Raw genomic sequence first — 22,133 nt, 5'->3', positions numbered from 1 at the left:
GGCAGTGGTGCACATATGAAGAAAGAATGCAGCTCAAGCCATTTGCAAGCCCCCTGAATTTTCGATCAATCACAACTCGCACTGCAGCATGTCGGAGTGTGGCCAGGGCCATCACCACCAACCCTCTTGTAATCATTTGAGCTGCAGCACTGGCCAGGCACTTTTCTCCGTGGTGGAGTAGCTCACTCAGAAGTAGCCACAGTGTGCATACTTTGTGTGTATGGTCGCTCACTTGTAGCAGGAAAAACAAAGAAAGAGTACCTCCCTGCCGACATGTGCAACATAAGCTGCCCATTCCAAACACCTCTGTGGGAGTGAGAGCGAGGGTCCAGGGACAGAGGAAAGAGAGGCAGATGGGAAACGTTTATTTCTGGCGCTACACGTCTAAAACTCTAATGCCACACAATAAATAGCGGGTGTGAGGGGGGTGGGCCCTCCTCTTCCTCCCGCAGGGTATGTACACGCCTATGTACACACACACTTTATTTACACGGGGCCACTGTTGGAGGTGGATGCTTCAGCTGGCTCAGACGACCCTGCTGCTCCCGCCGCGGGAGCGGCCTCCCCACCTCGCAGATGCGCTGGGATCAGCGTCGCATTCAGTTGCGGCTCCAGGGACAGCTCTGCAAACATGCAAGATCGTCTTTTTAATTCAGTGCCTCAACTCATGGACACACAGCAAAAATGTCAACACTGAGCCCAAACAGCATTCCATCCTTTTGCCTTATAAGCTCCGCATCTTAAGTGTAACACACAAGATACAGAAATAGCGTTGAACTGTCAACTTGTAGCTACTGTTTTGTGAAGAAAACATCAGTAATACTTGCCATGATACTTGCAGTGTCAGCAAGGTGAGCTGCACATGTGCAAGCAGATAAAAAAACTGTGGCACTCTATAGCACGTCATAAGGTTAAGAGATAACTGGGCAGGAAGAACCACTCATGAGCACACTGTTCTCATGGCACAGCTGAGAAAGAAACTAGCAGCTAAACCAGTGTGGTGAGTATCATAGCGCACAAATGACTCAACAAGATGTCAAAGGTTAAAAACAGATAAATTCACAATAGGTGCCGGTAACTTCAACAGTGTTACTGACTACCATAAGTTAGGGTATTCTGTTCAATTTAATAAACTAAAAGTTTCCGGCACAAATTAGAGTGTCAATTTGAAGACGGCCAAAAAATATTCCTATTAATCAAAGAAATGCCATGCGAACACGTGCACGTACACGAGTTGCAAACCTCAAATGTAAATTAGTGCACATAGCCGCATTCAGTGGTGCCGTGAATGTGATGGTACAATAAGCAATGAAATGGGCTTTGGTGGCAAAACTGAACTCACTCCTGATCCCTGGTCGTGTTCAGTGCAGAAATGTGGCACACTGGCTTCCAGTAGCAATAACTCAGCCGAAACACTAAAAAGCATTCCTAGTCAGCTGGGCATTTTGTAAGGCGAGAGAAAAACCGCCATTTTCAGAAGCAAACGTGCCACATGCGAAATGGCATGCAAAGCACTGCACTCCACTAGGAACATGACTGCATTTTGGCCAGCGTACACACGCGTACAGGAATCTGCATACCCACTGTTTCCCATACTGAATGCACCCAGGTCACAAGTGTGTTCAAATTCTACTGCCAAGCACCAACCCGTGCAGCACCGCCAAATGAAGATAAGTGTCCGAATCTTGTGTTTGAGAGCACTGCTGTCATGGTGCACAAGCTTATTAATGGTCATGTGATATTTTTAATGTGAAAGCATTGCCAGGCTATGTCGGCAAGGTCGTGTCCGCAAAACATGCTTGCAGCCAAGCCATACAACTAATGTCAACATCCAATGGATGTGACATGCCAGCCAGAAGTGGATGTGTTGCGGACTTAGTAATTGGTTGTCAGTCAAGGAAAGGGAGGAAGGTGGGAGTGAAAGCGGAGAGAAAGGGTTGCCATAGTGGAAGACTACAAGTAATTTGGCCCACCTGGGAATCTTTAACGTGCACTGACATTGCAGAGCGCATAGACACCTTTTTTTTTTAATTTCGCTTTCACCGAAATGCAGGCACCGACGGACGGGACAAAGACAAAATTTCCACTGTACGGTACTAGCCCTGGCCTTGCTAGCAAAAGTTATACAAGGGGTGCACGATGTACCGTGTACAGCAGCAATGCTCAAGCTTTGACATTTCTCCAGTGCTCTCGCAATTTTTTTTTTATGCAGGCCATGGCACATGGGTACCCTGTCTGAGTGGCATCAGAGAGATTGGCAGGCCGCCATAGGGTAGCTTAGGGGGCGACCCTATCGTAATTGGTACTGGACAACCTGGGGACAAAGATTCTACTCTGCTTCCTGCACTCACCATAGTCGTATGAAACCCTGACGTCTCGGACAATGTCGTGAACAGCAGTGTAGGAATCCTCAGGGGTCCCTGAACACTATCATGTTCGCTTTTAAAATCGAAGCTTAAGTGTACCCCAAATTTCATTTCAAGTTCAGAGAAATGTTCGCTGCAGAAAGCAGGAAACAAGACAAAGAAAAAACAAACAAACCTAACAAGCATATTCAAACTACATAGTGTTTTTCCGTTAAAAAAACGCAGCGCTAATATACTGCGGCTATAGAACCACAGAAAATTAGTGTTTAATTGCACTCTCATTTCGCTCATTTCTCCGATTTGCTGCTATCTGTCACTGCTTAATCAGCAGCTATGGGAATCATGCTATACCGTATTTACTCGCATAATGCTCGCACTTTTTTTCATGGAAAACTGATACTAAGTTCGGGGGTGCAATAATTATGCGGGGAAAACTTTCGAGCAAATGTTTCAGAGCATTAAAAGCACATTTAAATAGATGCAAATCGGGATTTTTAGGTCAGCTATTGTAAATATAACCAAAACATTACTTCCAAGCAGAACTTACCCTTGTTATAAAAGTACAGGGTCGCCAAAAGCACAAATTGCTAAAGCACTTTAATTTACCACACACAGCCTCACCATCACTCCCCGCGTTCCGTGGTATAATGCTTACAGCAGACGATACAATTCTACTCTTGATCAAAGACTTGATCAGAGTTCGTATCGGCACTTCAATCGCTGTCTCTAGTAGTGCACTATGTAGAACTCGTTGACGTCGAAGTGCCTGCTGGCAGCGCGGTTGCTATGCTGTAGCCTGTACCCAAAAACTTTCAGCTTAAAAGCAGCTGTATAACGCGATTCAGCACCAAGTGTTCGGTAGATGGTGGAACAACGCAAGTAACACGAACAGAATGAAGGAACAATGATAACGAGACGCGAAGACACCTCGCAAAATGGCAACGACTACGAGCATCACGGAAAAAAAAAAAGAGAAGAGAATAAGAGTATAATTGATGATGATGATGATCTACCCGAGCATGCTATCGCCGCCTGGTAGCGTGTGCACACGAGGCCAGCTAGGTTCAGTAGCGCTCCAAAGATGGTGCTTGTTACTACTAGCAGACGACTCTCGCGGTGGTAATATTGGTGGTGCGATGATTATGCGAGGGAAAATATTCCATTTTTGACGCCCAATGTTGGGGGTGCGAGCATTATGTGAGTAAATACGGTAATTTGTCCATAAAATTTCTCCGACTAAATGACACTGCTCAATAAAATTCCAGGGGGTACCTTGAATCACTAAACTGCGATAAAGTGAAAGCCTCTATATCACACTGTGGTCCGAAAATCTCTATGGCACCTCTTTCTGTTTTCACTCCCACCTGTGCAATGATACAATAGTGTAAGCTACCAGCCAACATATAAAGCCGCGCGTTAACCGAGCCATATGAACGGGCCTGGGTGGCCTAGGAATAACATGAATGCAAGGGTCTTGGATGGCCGATTCTGATATCACCCTTCCATATGAAAGGAGAGGCCAGGCCGCCCGAGTGGCAGCGCCTGCCAAACATAATGTCAGGGCTACGTCTAGTTAGTGCTCGGCCGTGTCAGCTGCCCAGCTACTGCCTCCCACGTAACGAAAGTTACGGATGGATGAACGCGATCCGCGGACATGAGCCATTAAAGGCTATCGCCTTAAAAGCACCGTGGGACTGTACCGTTGGCAGAACATATGCATTCTTCGTGGTCATGCTGCTGACAACAAGGATGGCAGGTTTTCTACTACGTAAAAAGTTGCGCTCAAATTTTACGCACTTTCTTTTCAGAGTACCGAAATAAAAATGACCAATTTGGACGGCTTTTTGGCACTTCATACGATTTGCCACTACAGTCTCCAGCAGAAACACAATCAGCAAGAAGTTAATTTTTATCAAGTTATCATCCAATTGTAGCGTTTTTATCGACTCAGTGAAGTCTTCTCAGATTTGCAGCTTTTACACTGTCTAAGACAGAGCTTTCTATTGTCTCTGGTCCCCAGATAAGCAGATAAATGCCAGTGGCTTCAGCTGGGGCGCTGGAAAAGAGTGCCATTAGCAGCTGCAGAACCTTATAGCCCAACCAGCAGCAAGACGAAACTCTGCGAGGAAAGCGAAGCAGACATTAGAGGGGGAAAAAAGAGCAGGTGGCTTCACTTCTGTCTTGAATGATGGGCGTGTTTGTGAAGCACATTTACAGTTTTCAGAGATAAGTTGCCGACGCCAGGCCCCTTTCGTGATAGCTAGACAAATCGAATTCGCTGGACTCGCTAGTGTGCTTTAAGCGATTGCAAGGAGTGTATTAAGAAGTTTTAGTGAATGAAAATATCGACACATTGATGCCAAAGTGATATGAATTTGACGATAGCGTAAACAGCAGGACGCGCCTAAAAGTGGCGGAAATGCGGTACGTGTGGCCTGATCTGCCGAGCATTGCTGAAAGCTGCTGGCAGCTGCAGTTCTAGTCTCTTGCAGCCATTTTAATTACAATCAGCAAGAGGTGCTAGTCGATTGCAAGTGTCACTGTATTTGTTTCCCGGAGGTGTCGCATTCAGCTGCACTGTTAGCATATTTATCTTGTTGTGAAAAACAAGTCAAGCTACTGTCGGCGTAGCAGATGGATATATATCATATAACAATAAGGATAACAATATTATATCCTTCACACATATATATAATATAAGGATGCTCAGCTTGCATTTTACGCCCCGTAAGCAGCAGCAGCAGCGGCCGAAGTACAGTCACCATCAGTGCATTCCTGGGAAAATGTTGCCCGCACTCTCGAAGTGCAGAAAGAAGTGCTCTCAAGCACGCATTTCACGATAAGATATTTACGAAACAAGTAGCAGAAAAAAGCAGAGATTGAAATCAACCCCACGGAAGACGCAGCAGTCGTGTGCTGAAGCTGTGGGTGGGCCCAGGAGAAAATGGCGGCTAGAGTGGTTGGCGCAGAAAGCGGGGCACTGTGCCAGTGTGAAAGCAGACACTCGTTTGACTACTCTAATGTCGAAAATGTGGTAGCCCCGATGACGCTGTATGCCGCTCACCACAACAGTGCAAGAGAGAGAGAGAGAGAGAGAGAGGCCAAGGAGCGCACACCTTATCGCCACCTAATAGGGCAATCTCGAGACATTTCGAATGTTTAGGTGCAAATTCAGCTCAATGCCCTTCAGTGCACACCTGAGCGCCTAGCGACCAGCGGTGACCCTATATCCACCAGCGGGAGTTTCGTGACCAGAAGGAGCATCGAAGGACCCTGGCTACACGTTATTAAACCTTGCAGTCTCACTGTAACTACAGGATACAAGACAGCATAAGAAGTACTATCTGGCATAACATTTGTCAAAAGGCAGTTCAGAGTAATAAGGCAATCTTGAGACATTCCGAATGTTTAGGTGCAAATTCAGCTCAATGCCCTTCAGTGCACACCTGAGCGCCTAGCGACCAGCGGTGACCCTATATATGAAACTCCACCAGCGGGAGTTTCGTAACCAGAAGGAGCATCGAAGGACCCTGGCTACACGTTAATAAACCTTGCAGTCTCACTGTAACTACAGAATACAAGACAGCATAAAAAGTACTATCTGGCATAACATTTGTCAAAAGGCAGTTCAGAGAAAGCACTCAAGGCTGCAGAGGAAATTTCCTGGCTCCTAGAAATATACATGCACACACTACCTGCAAAAGCACATATATATAAAATCCTTGGCTTAGTCGTCATGCAAATTATCATTTGCAAAAAATCACTATTTCCACCACAACAAAGCCAAAGCTCAATACACCCAAAGAATTCCGGCATTTTATGCCTCTAGTAGTTTCGATTGCTATTGACTTAACTCTGAAATAAAAAAAATTAAGGATACTCGAGATTCGCTTTAAGGGTAGACATGATAGTGCCTTTAACGCCACATTTTCATTCCTCATTTATTTTTGCTCTTTGGGGAAAGAAAGGCACAGTATAGTCTCATTTCTTGGTGGACACCTATATTTACAATTTAGGACATATAATCAGAGGTACATATGTTGACATTGGTTCAAATCCCAAACATAAAATAGCCTCCAACTTGACTAGAAGATGGAGGATAAATGAGAAGTGAAATGTTACGACACCATCCTGAGCACTGCACGAAGAACAGCTGCACCACAATTTTGATATGAAATCATGTGCACCTTTCCTCTTGACAGCACACACCGCAGCCAAGGTCACTTCTCGAGAGACCAAGCTGTATATCTTATATCCCTGTCACACGGCCGACTCGGAACTACCTTGAACTTCCTTGGTCTAAAGGAGCGCAAGGGAGTCGCAGGGAGTTTCGCCTTAAAGGAGTTGTCCCCGTGTCACACGGCTTGCAACGAGCTTCTCAGAGCAGCCAACAGGGGGCCATTAGGCGCTGTTTATTTTGCTCAAAGATATAAAAAATAATGTCCAAAACAAACTGAAATATTTTTTATACTACTATTTTCCTCGCAAAATGCAATTAGCTTTAGTCATATCAATATAAAAGAACACACATTTGCTGAAAACAACGACCATGCTCTAAACATAGCCATTTTTTCCGCTCTGCTGGACACCATGCGCGGCGTTGTGCAATACGTGGTGCAGTCGCGACAATTAAACGCAACTAACCGAGTTGGAATACAGTTTTATGCAATAAAAACTAATATATTTAGGAGTAAAAATTACATTATTGAAGAAATATGTTATTTAATGACTCGGAAGCAAAGCACATTGGAAACGAGAGTACTCCCTTCGCCCATCAATGGAGATCGTCGATCTCCTTTGCTTCAAAACTCCATTTAACTTCCTTCAATAATGGACTGCCGTGTGACACGGCACATATCTCCCTCGAGGTAATGGCTACCTTGGTTGAAGGGAGTTGAAAGGAGTTCAGCCGTGTCCGTGTGACAGAGGTATTAGTCCCTTTGCAGCCAGCCATGAGCACAGAAAAGGCTTAAATATGATTCAACTTGCATGGTAGCTACTGATAATTTATTCAGCAATGTGTAGAACTAGCTCTAACTAGAGCTCTAAGTGGGAAAGCAAAAGCATTTGCCCGTATAACAGGTAACTGACAAAAAAAATTACGAAAATAAAGGAACTTTCTTGGTGTTGTTATAAGAAACAAGGGTGCGATATTACTAGAAGAGAAAAAAAAAAATACTTGTGTTCAATAAACAGAAAGGTACACATGATTAAAGAGAAAACAGTTTCTTTTGTGTGTCAAAGCAACACCAATGGCTTTACTGATTATGGGTTTTGAATCCAATCCACCCACCTTTGATTCTTTAACATGCAATAAAACTGCGGTGCAAGGTCATCAGTACCCAGAACAATCATTTTTGCCAAAAGAATAACAGCTAACCCCCAACCCCCCCAAACCTAAACAAAACATATAAATAAGCTCTATCAGCACTCTGTTTCATATCGCAAGCTATGAACAAGGTCATCTTTAGCCACATGGTATAGATCTCACGAGCTTAACTTGGCTAGTTGATGCACGCACTAAAATTCAGCCTCAGGTGTTCATAACACAAATTCCAAGAACATATTTAGACCACATGTGCCCTTTATGAAAAAAAGTGCACTCCTAAAGTGTGGGTCTATCTTCTTAGGCATCTGCTATACTAAACCTTTATTACACACTCTTTTGTTCCATGAATAGTCACGTCAAATAAGAAAAGTAACTGAAAAGCATAGGGACATGTAGTAAAAGCCATGCTGCTTTCTATTGATTTAATATCACTGCTTTCTTCTGAAAATGTGCTGCATGCTGCTGCCATTCACAACTGCACAATTGTCCTAACTGGCACATATATAGTATGCGGACGCTTTAAAAATCACATTTGTTTGATCATTTGCACGCCGCTGTCATAAAAGATTTTTGTTCATTTTATTACTTGTCTCAAGCTGTGTACGAGACGATTTATATTTGCACAGCTTCTGAAATCACCTCGTTACTTCGGTGCGAAACAAATTTTCACAACTCCCTAGTTTAGCCCAGCATACCGTAGCATAAAATAAAAATAAAAATAAATAAATATAAAAGCAAGCAAAAAAGGAAACAAATGATTCTTGCAGCAGCATCAAGGGGGCTTCTGAGATGAAGCAGTTTGAAAGTTCCTCACAGCAAGTAACAGTGCTGGAGATGGAAGGGGCAGCACATTTGGATAGGGTACGTGGGTACTCTTCAAAGTTAAATCACTTACAGTCAAGTGTGAATACAAAGAACAAGTCAATGACATTCTAGCGGAAATCAAGGAGAAGAAATGGGCATGGGTAGGGTATGTAGTGCGAAAAGAGGATAAACGATGGTCACTTAGGATAACAAATTAATTGGATTCTGAGGGAAAGGAAGCGTAGCAGAGGGCGGCAGAAAGTTGGTGGGCGGATGAGATTAAGAAGTTCGCAGGGGTCAAGTGGATGTAGCTAGCACAGGACCAGGTTAACTGCAGAAATATGGAAGAGGCCTTCGCCCTGCAGCTGCAGTCCAGCTGATGATGATGACGATAACCTCGTTAAATGGAATAACTGACAAGCTTTGTTGAACACACTGGATATCTTGCTTAATATTCTGTTCAAAGGTATAGGTAAATGTACCAGCATAGCAAACTCCTATTTCCCCAATCATTCGACATACTGTTGCGTGGTTCGGAGCTAGGAGGTCCAGGGCGCAAAGCACGGCATACAAGCACACTGTGAGCGAGTCCAGACCACAGCGAGAAGTTTGTTCGCGTCACTGTCCGTATCCGTAGCTATAATGAACGGTGCACCGCACTCCAGCAGGTGCTATTCATATACACTGGTCTGCCGCACCATCCGAGTACTTGCTGACCACACTAGCAATGTGAAACTGACGAGGTGAGCATGAGGTGTGCTTTGGGGTCATTCGTGGCCTCTAGTGTTCAAGGTACGTTTTCCAGAAAATCTAGCATTGGTGGTGAGAGTGAAAAATCACGGGCATGACTCGCCGGTTACGGTAGTTGGCAGGTGACATGGCTGTGCGCCGACTGGCTGCAGGGTTGTGTGATGTCATGAGACCACAAGAAAGGCCAAGTCGGCAGGCGCTGCCAATTTGGGCTTCGCCTTTCAGATGGGAGTATGAGATCCAAACCTAGCCTTCTATACCCGCGGGCAACATTTAGTGGCTATACAGTTGAATCCCGCTATAACGAAATTCACGGTGCACGAAAAAAAATTCGTTCTCGCGGAACTTCGTTATCGCAAAAATTTGACGTGAAACGCAGAAAGAATTGCCCAAGCAGCAGCAAAGGCGTTTAATGCCAAAAATCTGTAAGCTTGGTTTGCTTACGCTTCACGGCGAGCAACGCCGTCACGCGATTTTCGCACTCGGTCAGCAAACCCATTGCAACATCGTCGTCTCGGACAGCAACGAAATTCCTGATGACATCAAAAGCGTCCATCACCTGTACGGCGGTTGCCGCAGCCGGCGCTTCCTGTACGTCGTCGTCTTCTTCATCGGAAGAGTCCTTATCATTCCGGGCAGCTTTTATGATCTGCTCATCACTCACATCTTCGTGAACAACAACACAAGCGTCAGCGCCGATGTATTCGTCGAGCTCGAGATTAGGCGGCACGGTTCCTATTTCTCCCAGCGTTTTCCAGGCGGCCGCGATCCCCGGAGCCGGTGACGCCTCTTCGTCGTCGTCTGTAACGCCTGGTGTTAGGCCAGCAGAGTGTACGGGTCGACCTTCGGCAAATCCGGCGTGCCTGAAACAGTTCACAATTACTGAGCGCCCCAGTGTGCTCCAGGCAGCAGACATAATCTGCAGTGCCACGTACAAGTCCACCTTCGTGTCTCGGCCGGTTTCAGTGTTAAAAAGCAGCCGCTGAATTAACCTCCCGCGGTAAGCGCGCTTCAGGCTAAGAATCACGCCCTGATCGAGAGGCTGTAAGACAGACGTGCAATTGGGAGGGAAAAACCTCAGCTCCGTGTTAGTGAGCTTGACTTCGTCGGAGTGATGCGCTGAACAATTGTCCAAAAGCAAGCAAACTTTACGGCCCTGCCGCTTCATGTCGCGGTCGAATGCCATCATCCACTCGGTGAAAATAGCGCGGGTCATCCATGACTTGTTGTTCGCCTTGTACTGCACAGGTAGGCTACGAGTTCCCTTAAAACAGCGCGGCTTGGCACTTTTGCCTATGACTAACGGCGGACGCTTGTCCGAGCCATCCATGTTTGTGCAAAGCAGCACTGTGATGCGTTTTTTGCTGTGTTTGCCGCCGTGACAGCGCTGCCCCTTGAAGTCGAGCGTCCTAGCCGGCAACATCTCGTAGAATAGCCCGGTCTCGTCGGCGTTGTAAATGTCTGCAGGCGCGAAGTTGCTTAAAATTCCGGCCATGTTACTCGCCTTCCAAGCAGCTGCTCCGTCCACGTCTGCTGACATTGACTCGCCGCACAACACTTTTCCAACGATGTTATGGCGGGCCTTGAAACGGTTTAGCCAGCCAATGCTGGCTTTAAAATCATCAATGCCAAGTAGGCATGCATAGTTCAAGGCTTTCTGCTGGACGATGCTTCCGGACAGGGGGACGTTGCTGGCTCGTGCTTCCACAAACCACGCATGCACTGCTTTGTCCAACTCTTCATGGAGGGGCCGCGTCACCTTTTTGTGCTTCGAGGATGTGCCTGAAGCAAGTGCCATTCTCACGCTGTCCTTATTGCCTAGAATCGTTGACAGCGAACTTGCAGGAATTCCGAAGTCTTCAGCAATTGCCGCTTTCTTCCTTCCGCTTTCTGCTTGGGCGATTATTTGAGCTTTTTGCTCAAGGGAAAGAGTTTTGCGCTTTTTCACTTGCGTTGCCATCGTGTCCTGCGGATGAAAACTCGTCGTTGTCGAAGAGAAAGGCAGCGAGTGAACAACGCGACCACGACACAAAGCCAAAATGGCGGAACTGCAATCACGTGATTTCATGCTTAATGTGGCTTTGGATTTGACTTGGACTTCTCGCCAATAAAACTAGTTTCGGTTTCGATTTTGAACGCGAAAATTTCGTTGAAGCGGAAACGCTCTGCAAAAATGGTTCGTTGTGCAGAGAAATTTAGGCCATTAATTCTTATAGGATACTCGCGGGGAATAAAAAATTATTCGTTGTCGCGGAAATTTCGTTGTGGCGGTATTCGTTGTGGCGGGATTCAACTGTACAATGAAAGCTAGGCAGGAAAGGCAAGGTGACCGGCTTTTGTTCCCATTCCATGGAGGATAGGCTACTTCGCCCAACTCCTGCCCCACCACACTCCTACTCCGCACAATACATGCCAGGGCAAGGTGACAAAGGCATGTCTTCCATTTCCTGCCGAGCTGTACAAACATGCAGTCATTGCACAAACTGCACGAATATGCAGGCATGTTGATACAATTTGGTTAAGCTAGGGCTTTCAATCTATGTCGAGTGGTGTTTCACATATTATGTGGTAGCTTACGACTGTATGCTAATGAGTATGCTTGGATTAACAGAGGTAGACATGAAATGATTAGTGATTAAGCAAGCAGCAAAGGGCATGTTTGAAAAAGATGACCTGAAAGGAGAGGCGGCTAACGAGAGACAGTAATGCTGTCCTGTGGCACCTTTAAAGGCGGAGCTTTTCCTCAATTTTTCATGCCACAAGGTGTGCTGCTACATTTCAGGGTGACATCACAGCTGGACTTTGATGTCACCCTGAAATGTAGCAGCACACCTTGCTTGGCATGCTTTGCTGTCAAAGGCATTGGGCAAACCAAACACACCTTAATTTTAATGCAAAATTATTTTTGTTTACTGCTAACAGGACTGGAAATCTCACGACAGGCTGTGGTTAATACAAAACCACTGTCCACTGCAGCTTTGATGCGAAGTAGGTTATGCCCCCTAGCACAGCCACGTGCATGATATAGCTCATAGAGAAAAAAAGCCACATTTTGCTCCTCAGTCAAGCGCAGGCCACTGATGTGTTTTTAGATATCCAGTCTTGGAATATAAAACGTGAAGCTAATAAGAAAACTCCACTGAATTAAAGCGGCACATAACAGTCCACAACTTTCCATTATAAATATTGGTAAATGACCAGGTAACGCAGTTATAAATTCTAAAACTGAAATGCCACAACAATGAGGGTGAACAAGCGTATTCATTCTGCAAAAATTCTGCAAGGAAGCAAATGCAATTTCAACTGGACCAGCCTTGTGAAAAATGCGATAACACCATGTCACTAAACCCAGTCTCATTCCAACACCTTCTGCAACAACCCAAGCCCATGAATAAGCAAAAGGTGAAAATTTGAGTCGTGCACAGCTCCATCACATATTTAATGATCTTCAGTACAGATGCGTGCACTAGCAAAAACAGCTGTTATTAACCACCCCTACACAATTATTCCATTGCCACAGCTATTTTCAGCCCAATGCCTGTCAACTCTCTTCAGTGTGGCTTAAAAAATTTTATTCAAAGCAGTTCGAATCAAAGAAAGAGAAACAACCTTAACTCATGCTGCTATTATCTTGCATCGTTGGTAACAAAGTAGCGTGCTTCTATAAGAAAACTGTCTCGACTAAAAGCCTCTAAAGATGAGAGAGGGGAAAAAAAAATCACGCACACGATCCCAGGTAAGAAAGGAATGCCTAAGGAGCGATCTGGTCACGAGACAATGGATCAGATGAAAGAAAGATTGTGCTCATACAAGGTCAGCCACTAACTGGAGTGCTTCAGTCTCGTGACTGAACTCCACTCCACTCTTGATGATATCTGAGATACCCAGTGGCTGCTTGCCATGAGATAACTGCGAGATAAGCTAAAAGCACAAACAACTACCAAAAATGTCACCTCGTGAAAAGAGACACAAACGTGGATGACGAAAACGAAATCAGGCATGCACGCTGCAGCTGACAAATTGCCCCACAAACCGATTCAGGTTTTGCAATCAGTGCTCTAAAGAAACCTCCCTCGCTGGATTGTAGATTTTCGAAAGCAGTAATAAGAGTAAGCAAAGGGTGAAGGAGTGGAAGCCACCAGCTTCACTTGCTGCAACTTGAATGCTATGCAAGCCCATGCACAATGTGAGTTTCAATGTGTATGAATGCTGGTTCAAATAGCCAATTACCACAATGTGCACAAGTCACAAGGAAATGCCCATGAGGACCCCACAGACATAACGAAAAACCACATTAGCAATGTTTCATTACAGAAAAGTTGGCAAAAATATTCTTAAGGAAGAAAAATAACAAAAATACAAATAAAGAGGCCAAGAAATATCTTAAGGAGCTAACTTCACTCTTTTTTTTTTTACCTTTGAGAAGCCTGGTTGTTAAAGGGAATGACCTCACAAAAGTAGAAACAATTTCTTAAAATCTTGACTGGGGCTTGTAGGAATTCAGAAAGATATAATGCAAGAGTTTTCAATTACTTTTAAGTCTCTGAAACGCTAATTTCAAGGACTGTTTGGCATGAAAATATAGGTGACTACACTTCTACTACTTGCAGACTCAACTGCAGGCAGCTAGAAAAGGATATTCAAAAAGCTTTAGAAAGTATTTCTGTTATAAAAGAAACTCCCCCAGAAGCCAAAGGATAGAATATTTAGAAGGGTTTTTGATGACCGCGTTTATTCCAAATGAAGCAGGGATCATACTGTCCTTGTCTCACAGCCCTTATGCATGTTCACTTGCGCGTTACAATCACTGTTGTAAAATTATCAATGTGGCGGACGCCATGCTCTTTGTGGGCGTTATTTCATTCATTCGTTTTCTTGCTACATGCGTCGCCTCGCCTTTTTGTATCCCATGTGACACAACATATGTTCGCATTCAGCTCGTACCTTTTGATCTTATAGCAGCACAAATTTCCCCCACTGTTTACAATGTCAATAAGTATGTGAAATCACTCTTGGAGCTGGTATGTGCCACAATTGGACAGGAAAGCTTTGGTGTACTGTCACATACATGGCATTTTCATATGTCGTTTGGTGGCCGGGACCCTTGTGTGAAATTGTCCCGCTAATGAATTTCGCTGACACATTTCATTCGAAATTCCGCGAAGGCAAAAGTCTTACGGGGACAAAATTTGTTCTACAAGCAGGCTTCTATGCCTTAATGCAAGAGGAACCTGTATTTCTTGTGCTAATAAGAAGTTTGCTGAAGTCATTTCCTAAAACGAACTCAAAAAGGGACTGGAAAGATAGGATTATGCACTGTTTGAATTAAGGTGAAACTTATCAATACACGATGTTGACGGCACTCAAACTGTAAATTTGAACAGCATCCCTGCAACACAGGTAATTTAATGCATTCCCGTCAAAGTATATTTAATGTCAGTTTCCCTACTTGCTGCTACATGATCAAAACTGATGCTATTTGCAGATGATGGCAACTGCAATGGATAAAAACCAAAACATACAATATCTTTCGTGTACACGTGGATGTGCTGCTAAAATTGTGTTGTGAATGAAAGTAGCTTTGAAATTTCTGTTTATGTTTTAGAAGTCTTGTAACCATATTTTAAATAACTTATCCTCTATTGCATAAATGTGCAGCACCAGCATAATGCAGCCTCGTCCCATCTATGTAGCATCATTTGTGCTGCTTAATGTTATGTGATGTGTTAAAAAATGTCCGGCCTCAACTGCATCGTGAAAGTAGACAACAAATATGCAACACTTGCTGCACTGGACACTATGAGCTCACTGCAACAGTGGAACCCACGAGAGTACCAGATGATGGTACTCTGGTTCTGTACTAACCCCTGGTAGTAGACAGGCCAGAGAAAGAACGCTATAGCAGACGACGGACCAGGAAGAGGAGACACACACAGAGGACACACACAGCGCATGTGTGTGTGTCCTCCTCTTCCTGGTCCGTCGTCGTTCTTTCTCAGACAATAAATAACCAACTCGCCCAGCAACATACCCTGTTCAAGTAGACAGGCCTAGGCTACAGACAGGCCACCGAACCCACAGTGGCCGGCATTTTGGAATCAATCAGCGCTACAGTAAATGGTCCACTTATAGAACTGCCTTACTGTCTACCCAACTGATAATAAAAATAATATATTATCAATTTTGGCGACACTACAACAGAGGAGACAGAATGCGAGACCAAATAAAGCACACTGTACCAGCAGCAGCTGCTATGTGACTGTGAGTAAAAACTTGCATTGCAATTATCAATTCTCCTTAAAACTCAATATGGGTCAGCAATCCCAAGAAGGATTCATTTTTGACATATTCCTTTGCCCTGATGCTTACTATTTAAGAGATGAGCAGATTTCAGCATGCTTTCCCAATGCCGACACAGGCGATGCACTGCACTGTTGGCACAGACAGCCTCAGGGAGGTGTGGCCAGCATAGCAGTGCTGCCTACGTATTGAATGCATTTGCTACAAGTTACGCTCGTAGCAAAAAAAAAGCAGTTTTCTTTTTTGTGATGCTATATGGCCTGTCATACATAAATGATTGACTACAAAATTATATGGGCACAGTAATATTACAATGAGTGCAGCATTTTATCCCCGAGTCTCTTGTGTCAAGATAATGTATTTGCTTGACGATCCCAGAATGAATGAGTTTCGCAAACTCATAGACCCCAGCAGTTGTTTTCAATGAATGCCATTATATTTTCTGACGTGACAGCAAACAAATGTCATTCAGTGGGAGTGACATAAAATTTGCTTAGCAACACTTATTTCAGGCACTGCTTTGTGCTTGAAGCAAAAAACTTTTCGTGAGCACACACATGTAAGATGAGCTGTAATATGATAGAACGATTATTGAAATGTATATATGTATGCGCATTCTTTCGAAATAAATAGCTGTGAGTTAGCGCTCATCTTGTCCCTCATGTGTTCTGCTAAAAAGGATTCCATCTTGAAAAAATAAAATTCACTACAGTTTAGGGTATTAATCAGCAGCACGAACGATTCTGAATATAAGAGTTTGAATTTAATTACAAGGTGTCATCTTTTTAAAAAATAATTCTTTCACTATGAAGCTAGCAATATCCTTGTGGCAAAAGGATCAGAAATCTCAGCCCATAACAAACCAACCAGAGATTACAACTTTCCAAAGTGAGTTAAATACCCTACCACGTGTTTATTATTTACGTTCAGTATGTGCAAGCATGTCTTGTAGATCAAGATAACGCTCTTTCAACCATGCTTGGCTTCACCAATTGTGAAACATATACTGCATGATTAAATGAGACCCACCGTGGGGTGTGAAGTCAAAGAGGGGAGGCAGCTCACGACCACTGGGCAGCCGGGTGCCTGGCTCACGCAGCTCGTCGAAGAAGGCATGCGCGCAGGCCTGGAGGGGGCCCACACGTGCGCTGGGTGTATATTCGAGCAGCCGGGCCACCAGGTCGATGGCCTCCGGCGGTGTCCGCGCCCGGAACACCTTGTGCCATGGGTGTGCCTTGATCTGAGGGAACTTGAACTCCGTGTAGTTTCTGTTCATCTCGCGGATCTGCTCCTTGGAGGGCGTGCCGAGGACCTTGATGATTTCTACCAGCTGGTCCACGCCACTGTCACCCGGAAAGATAGGCTGGCCCAGCAGTAGTTCGGCTAGCACGCAGCCTGCCGACCACACGTCTATCATGGTTGTGTAGTCCGTGGCACCAAAGATCAGCTCGGGGGCCCGGTAGTAGCGAGAGCAGATGTACGACACGTTGGGCTCGCCCTTGATCAACAGCTTGGCACTGCCAACAAAGTAAGCACCAACCAATGCAGCCACCACCGTGGAAGTGCTAGCTTCGCCCACTCACCTGCCAAAGTCACACAGCTTGAGAACGCCCGTCTCTGGGTCAAGCAGTAGGTTCTGAGGTTTGATGTCTCGGTGGCAAATGCCCAGAGAATGAATGTAGGCCAGGCTCCGGAACAGCTGGTACATATAGAGCTGCGTGGGAGGTGGGTTCACGCGTTCTGTTAGACGCACATCGGTCGCGTGCGCTTTGGCCACAGGGGGAGGGAACCAGCAAGCTCACCTTGATGAAGGAGATCGGGATGGTCTGCTTGGACTTGCTGTAGTGGCGCGCCACACGGTACACGGTCTCGGGGATGTACTCGAGCACCAGGTTCAGGTACACCTCGTCCTTCTTGTCGCCGCTCGAGTAGAAGAAGTACTTGAGCTTCACTATGTTACAGTGGTCCAGGCGGCGCATGATCTGCAGCTCACGGTTTTTGAAGCGCTTGTCCTGCAGCACCTTCTTGATGGCCACCAGCTGGCCCGAGTCCAGTAGTCGCGCCTGGTACACCACCCCGAAGGAGCCATTGCCGATCACCTTGGTGTCGCAGTAGGACACCTCCTGCGGCCGGTCCGGCCCCTGGCCCGGGGTGGCCAGCACCGTGGTCACCTTGGCGCCGTCCTTGCCTGCACCGGAGCCGCGACCACTGGAGATATGTACGCCCGGGGCTGACGCCGCGCCCGCACACCTTCACTTACCAGGCACCAGGTCGATCTCGTTTATGATATTGGTAGCCAGATCCAGATCCGAATCTAACGTGGCGCAACGCCCGATCCCCACGGGCATGCAAGAGAGAGACAGAGGAGACGACGCGCTGTGCCACGCTGCCCCCCGCCCTGCTTTTTTTTTTCTTTTGATCGCGAGTCACCGGCCCCGCCGCGCTGCGCCATGTTACGAGCGTTAGGCCTACGAGCCGTACTTACTGGTTATTTTCACTCCAGCGAGAAAATTCGGCTGTTGAGGCTGCTTGTTCCCTTCAGCAAAGGAAGTCGTCCTCGGCCGTCCACTCATTATAACGTACGCTCGAGAAGATCAGAGTTCCTTGTGACTTCTACATCACGGTTCTTCGGCAGACGGCAGTGCTATTAGGCTTAGCATTCAGCTGTCGATACTGCACCGTCTGCCCTACACAGCCACTCGAGGCCAACCTCGCCCGGGCTCGGGCCTCCGGGTGACCATGTTCACTGGTCTCCACTCGACTCCGTAGCACGGCGCCGGGTTTCTCTTCGTTAACAAGCGATAGTCCGGCGGTAACGTAACTCCGTACGCGCAGCGATCAGGCATTGACCTAAACGTCACCCTCGGCTCATGTTCGGGCTTCGTCGGCTGTCCTCGGAGAAGTTTCGAAACAAGTCGGATAAATTCCGTGGTGACGTCACAGCACCTAGCAACCGCGTCTCGCGGTCTAAAACCATCTTCTAAACAAAATCCTGACAACGGAGGTTGCCATTTGAGCACTCTTATTTTATAAATGATTCAAAGATTATAATTATCAGCAAAGGCGAATCATTTCTGAAATATTTCTAGCGAAATATTACCCGTTCTGCACTCGCAGCAGACGACAAAGACGGTAACCATCTGGCCCAAGCTCGCTAGCTACGCGATAAGGAAATCTTTCAACGAATCGGTCACCGTTTAAAATATACGCATTTAAAACGCGTCCATTTCGACGCCATCTCATTTCCGACGTCCGCAAGGAAACCATGTTGAGATATCCATATGTAGTACAGGACGCCGACTCTATGGACGCCGACTTTTCCCCGCGAAACAAATATATGTACTTGCACGAATTTCCTGTTGATCAGCTATCGGTCGAGTGTGTATCAAATAAATGAGGTTTATTTTGCGAACAGGCAGCATTTTTACTGTTAGCTTAGACGTAACTCCGGAGCACAGACTCGGACACCAAACAATGTAAAGTCTAGTGCACAATCTAACGTCCCGAACACTTTCAGTAGGCACCCAAACTGCAGCGCTATAGTTGAAAACATATCTGGTTAAGCAATTGTAGCGCTTGTATCAATGCTTATAGCTTAGAAACTCCTCGGCGCTGTTGGGCGTCCTAAGCGAGGAGCCGACAGGCGGTACTTCTCGCTATTGAGCCCTGCGGTCGAGAGTTGACCTCGCGCAGCAAGCGGCGCAAGCGTCGTCTGCTAGCTCCCAACATTACACTTTCGCTGCGCTGAAATTACGTGGATTTTGTTTTGCTTGGAACTGAGTTTTGTTTTGAAACTGTGCTTATGGTCTAAAGGAGGAGCCGGCCGGCTGTACTTCTAGTCATTGAGCGCTGCGGTCCAGAGGTGACCTAACGTAGAAAGCGCCACAAGCGTCGTCTGCTAGCTCCCAACGTTACACTTGGGCCACTTGGGCTGAGCTGGGATTACGAGGATTTCGTTTTGTTTGGAACTCTTCAGTTTTGTTTTCAAATTGTGCGTGTGCTATTAGTGAACGTGGTTGCCACCATGTAATTTGCCTGCACTCATGTAAAAAGTGTGATCGAATTCTTTTATTTTGTAGTTTCAGTTTTGGTTTCAGGTTTCTGAACGAAGGCTTTGGAGTTACAAGCAAATATCAGATAATGTGCCACACACGAAAGCTGCAATAGACGCATTGCATTGCAGTTTAAGATCACCAAATTTCACTGAGAATCATTGAAATGTCAGAAACTGGACGAAGAATATCTTGCAGATTGTGTAGGGCTCACGTGATGTCATACCGTCTTACTAACTTGAGACGCCGCAGCCATCATTAGGAAACTTGAAACTGAGACCGAAGCTGGAGAAGAAATTCAATTACAAAATTATTTGCTGAGCGCAGGCGAATTTCACGCGGTTATTCGTGTTTACTAATCACTTGCGCATAATTAGAAACCAGAAATATAGCATGAAAACTTTTCCCGTCTGAGCATCCCGCATCCCTCTGCGGATCCTTGTTCGCGTACATGCACTTTGCTACCCGCTTAATCAGCAATTGCTTAATTTGTGTCCATTATTTTCTCAATTGGGTGTTCAAAGCCATGAGCAAGAAATGCAACATCAGTTTTGGAATGAATAATACTTATTTTCTAAAGATCTGCAGCAAGAGGAAATCCGTCCTTTTCTCTCGCACAAAACCGAAACTGACCGCAAGTGAGGCGTAGAAACATGGTAGAAGATGGTAGAAATCTCGGTACGGAGGCGACATCCGGTGATAACGAGAGCAGTGTCAATGGCGCCCAGTTTGAAATTCAAGCTATAGTGAACTAGTGTTTTAGTTCACTATACTTCAAGTGGTGTTGCGTGATGTCATGTCCATTATTTTGCCTCGCAACTTTGTGCAAGAGAAAGACCAGTCCGTTTGCTGCGTGGTCGTTACTTTTAAAATCGACGGAACGAAATAAAGTGCCTCACACGTCATAGCAGAGCAGGTGGTTCGAATTTGGCGCCGTTGCTACTGCCTCAATATCGGACGCCTCCGATCTTTCTGTCTCTCTCAGCGTAGTTTCGGTTTCGTACTTAAAAAGCGTCGGGTTTCGTCCCTTTGCGGGAATTTAGAAACTGGGTTTTTCTTGTCAAGAAGTGATTGGTTTCAAGAACTTAGACTCAGAACACAGTTTCGAACTCTCCATCGGGGCTAGCCAGCACCGCAGTCGCTGCATAGCGTCAAAACGTACCGGACGTCGCGTCCGTACCAAGCTACCTGCGTTCGTGATGCGCCCAATTTCGGTTTGTGCGAGTAAAGCGCCGGAATTATAGAGCTTATTCACGTGACGTCGTTGCTGCTTTACTGGCAACCATGGCACGAACAACGCAACATGAGAGAGGGAGAAAGAAAGAGAGAGAGAGAGAGAGAGAGAGAGAGAGAGAGAGAGAGAGAGAGAGAGGGCCTACGGCGAATCAGGGTACGGCTTCGGTGAAATCCGAGCTCTGGTTGGACGGCGTTCCAAACGGTGTCTCAAGTATCCGACAAATGAGCGGCGCGCAGCAGGGAGGACGCTGGTAGACCGGCGCCGACGCGCCGGAAGCATTTTTTTTGCACGCTTTTAGTTTCAAACCGCCCAATGTTATGGCGTCTCCGCAAAACAGGGTTGCCACGACGGCCGCCTGATAAACCTGATAGTGAGTAGGGTCTATAGCGTTGCAGGACGTTAGAAAACTAGTTTCTCTTCGTTTTAAATACTATATTATGGCATCGTCTTGTCCGCGGCTTTCAACTTCCTTGACTGCGCAGCAACGGAAGTAGGTGGTCAATGAGACCCAGGTGGGCCCATGCTGCAGATGCTGCTCTCCTTATTTTCGGCCCGGGAGAAGCCGCGCTTTTTCCATCAGTGCTCGTCAAGGGCGCTTAATGGTTCCTTAGATATTTATTGTTGGTACGCATCGTGTCGAAATAAATTGCCTTTGGTGGTCGGTGCGTTCTATTTCGTCACGCCCCGTCAGGGTGGCGCAGTGGTTAAGGCGCTCGACCACTGTGCCCAAGGAAGCGGGATCGAATCCTGACATCGGCGGCTGCGGTTCGGTGGGGGCGAATCGGCGTGGCGTCCGTGTGCTGTGCGATGTCAGTGCACGTTAAAGAACCCCAGGTGGTCGAAATTTGCGGAGTCCTCCACTACGGCGTCTCTCATAGCCTGAGTCGTTATGGGACGTTAAACCCCATAAACCAACCATCTGTTTTGTCACGAATGGAACCAGTTTCAGAGCGCGTGCTCGCTTTGCCGCCGTGGTTCGCGCTTCGCTTCGCGGCTATTCTTCATACCGCGAACAACGAAATCGTTGCACGGAAAAATACAAGCGCCCCTGACAAACACTCGAGAAACCAGCGCAGCTGCGCCAGGACCGGATAAGCGGCAAAACTGCTAGGTGCGTCAGTGTGTCCAAGTGGATCCGCCGGCCTTCGCCGTCTACATGCGTTTTCGCCGATAGAGCGCGTTGGAAAGCAGTTTTGCCATCGCTCGCGTGGTCCAGGTTACTTTTGATGTACCAGTACATATGACATCCAGGTTGCCCGGTTACAGTAATTTAAGACTGAGGACGATCGAAATGA

The 22,133-nt window shown here is 46.2% G+C and overlaps 1 protein-coding gene across 2 annotated transcripts; it reads right to left on the bottom strand.

Annotated features, from left to right (window-relative positions):
* Nucleotides 1-341: 341 nt before the first annotated feature.
* LOC146185348 (glycogen synthase kinase-3 beta-like) lies at nt 342-18,433 on the bottom strand. Of its 2 annotated transcripts, XM_084606298.1 has the most exons (6): nt 18,035-18,433; nt 17,810-17,863; nt 17,352-17,737; nt 17,133-17,263; nt 16,579-17,066; nt 342-623 (listed from the first exon to the last, which is right to left on the bottom strand). In XM_084606298.1, the coding sequence occupies exons 1-6, from the start codon at nt 18,120-18,122 to the stop codon at nt 487-489; spliced, it is 1,284 nt and encodes a 427-aa protein (XP_084462424.1). In that variant the 5' UTR covers nt 18,123-18,433; the 3' UTR covers nt 342-486. The 2 variants fall into 2 exon arrangements, with proteins under 2 accessions (XP_084462424.1, XP_084462425.1); XM_084606299.1 differs by lacking the exon at nt 17,810-17,863 and having other exon boundaries at nt 18,035-18,431.
* Nucleotides 18,434-22,133: the final 3,700 nt, after the last annotated feature.

Source organism: Amblyomma maculatum, chromosome 6 (genome assembly GCF_055883805.1).
Source record: "Amblyomma maculatum isolate TAMU_Amacu chromosome 6, ASM5588380v1, whole genome shotgun sequence".
In the NCBI taxonomy this organism is placed as follows: Eukaryota; Metazoa; Arthropoda; class Arachnida; order Ixodida; family Ixodidae; genus Amblyomma; species Amblyomma maculatum.
Note: the sequence above shows the minus strand (reverse complement) of the source record. Positions and strands in the feature narration are given on the sequence as shown.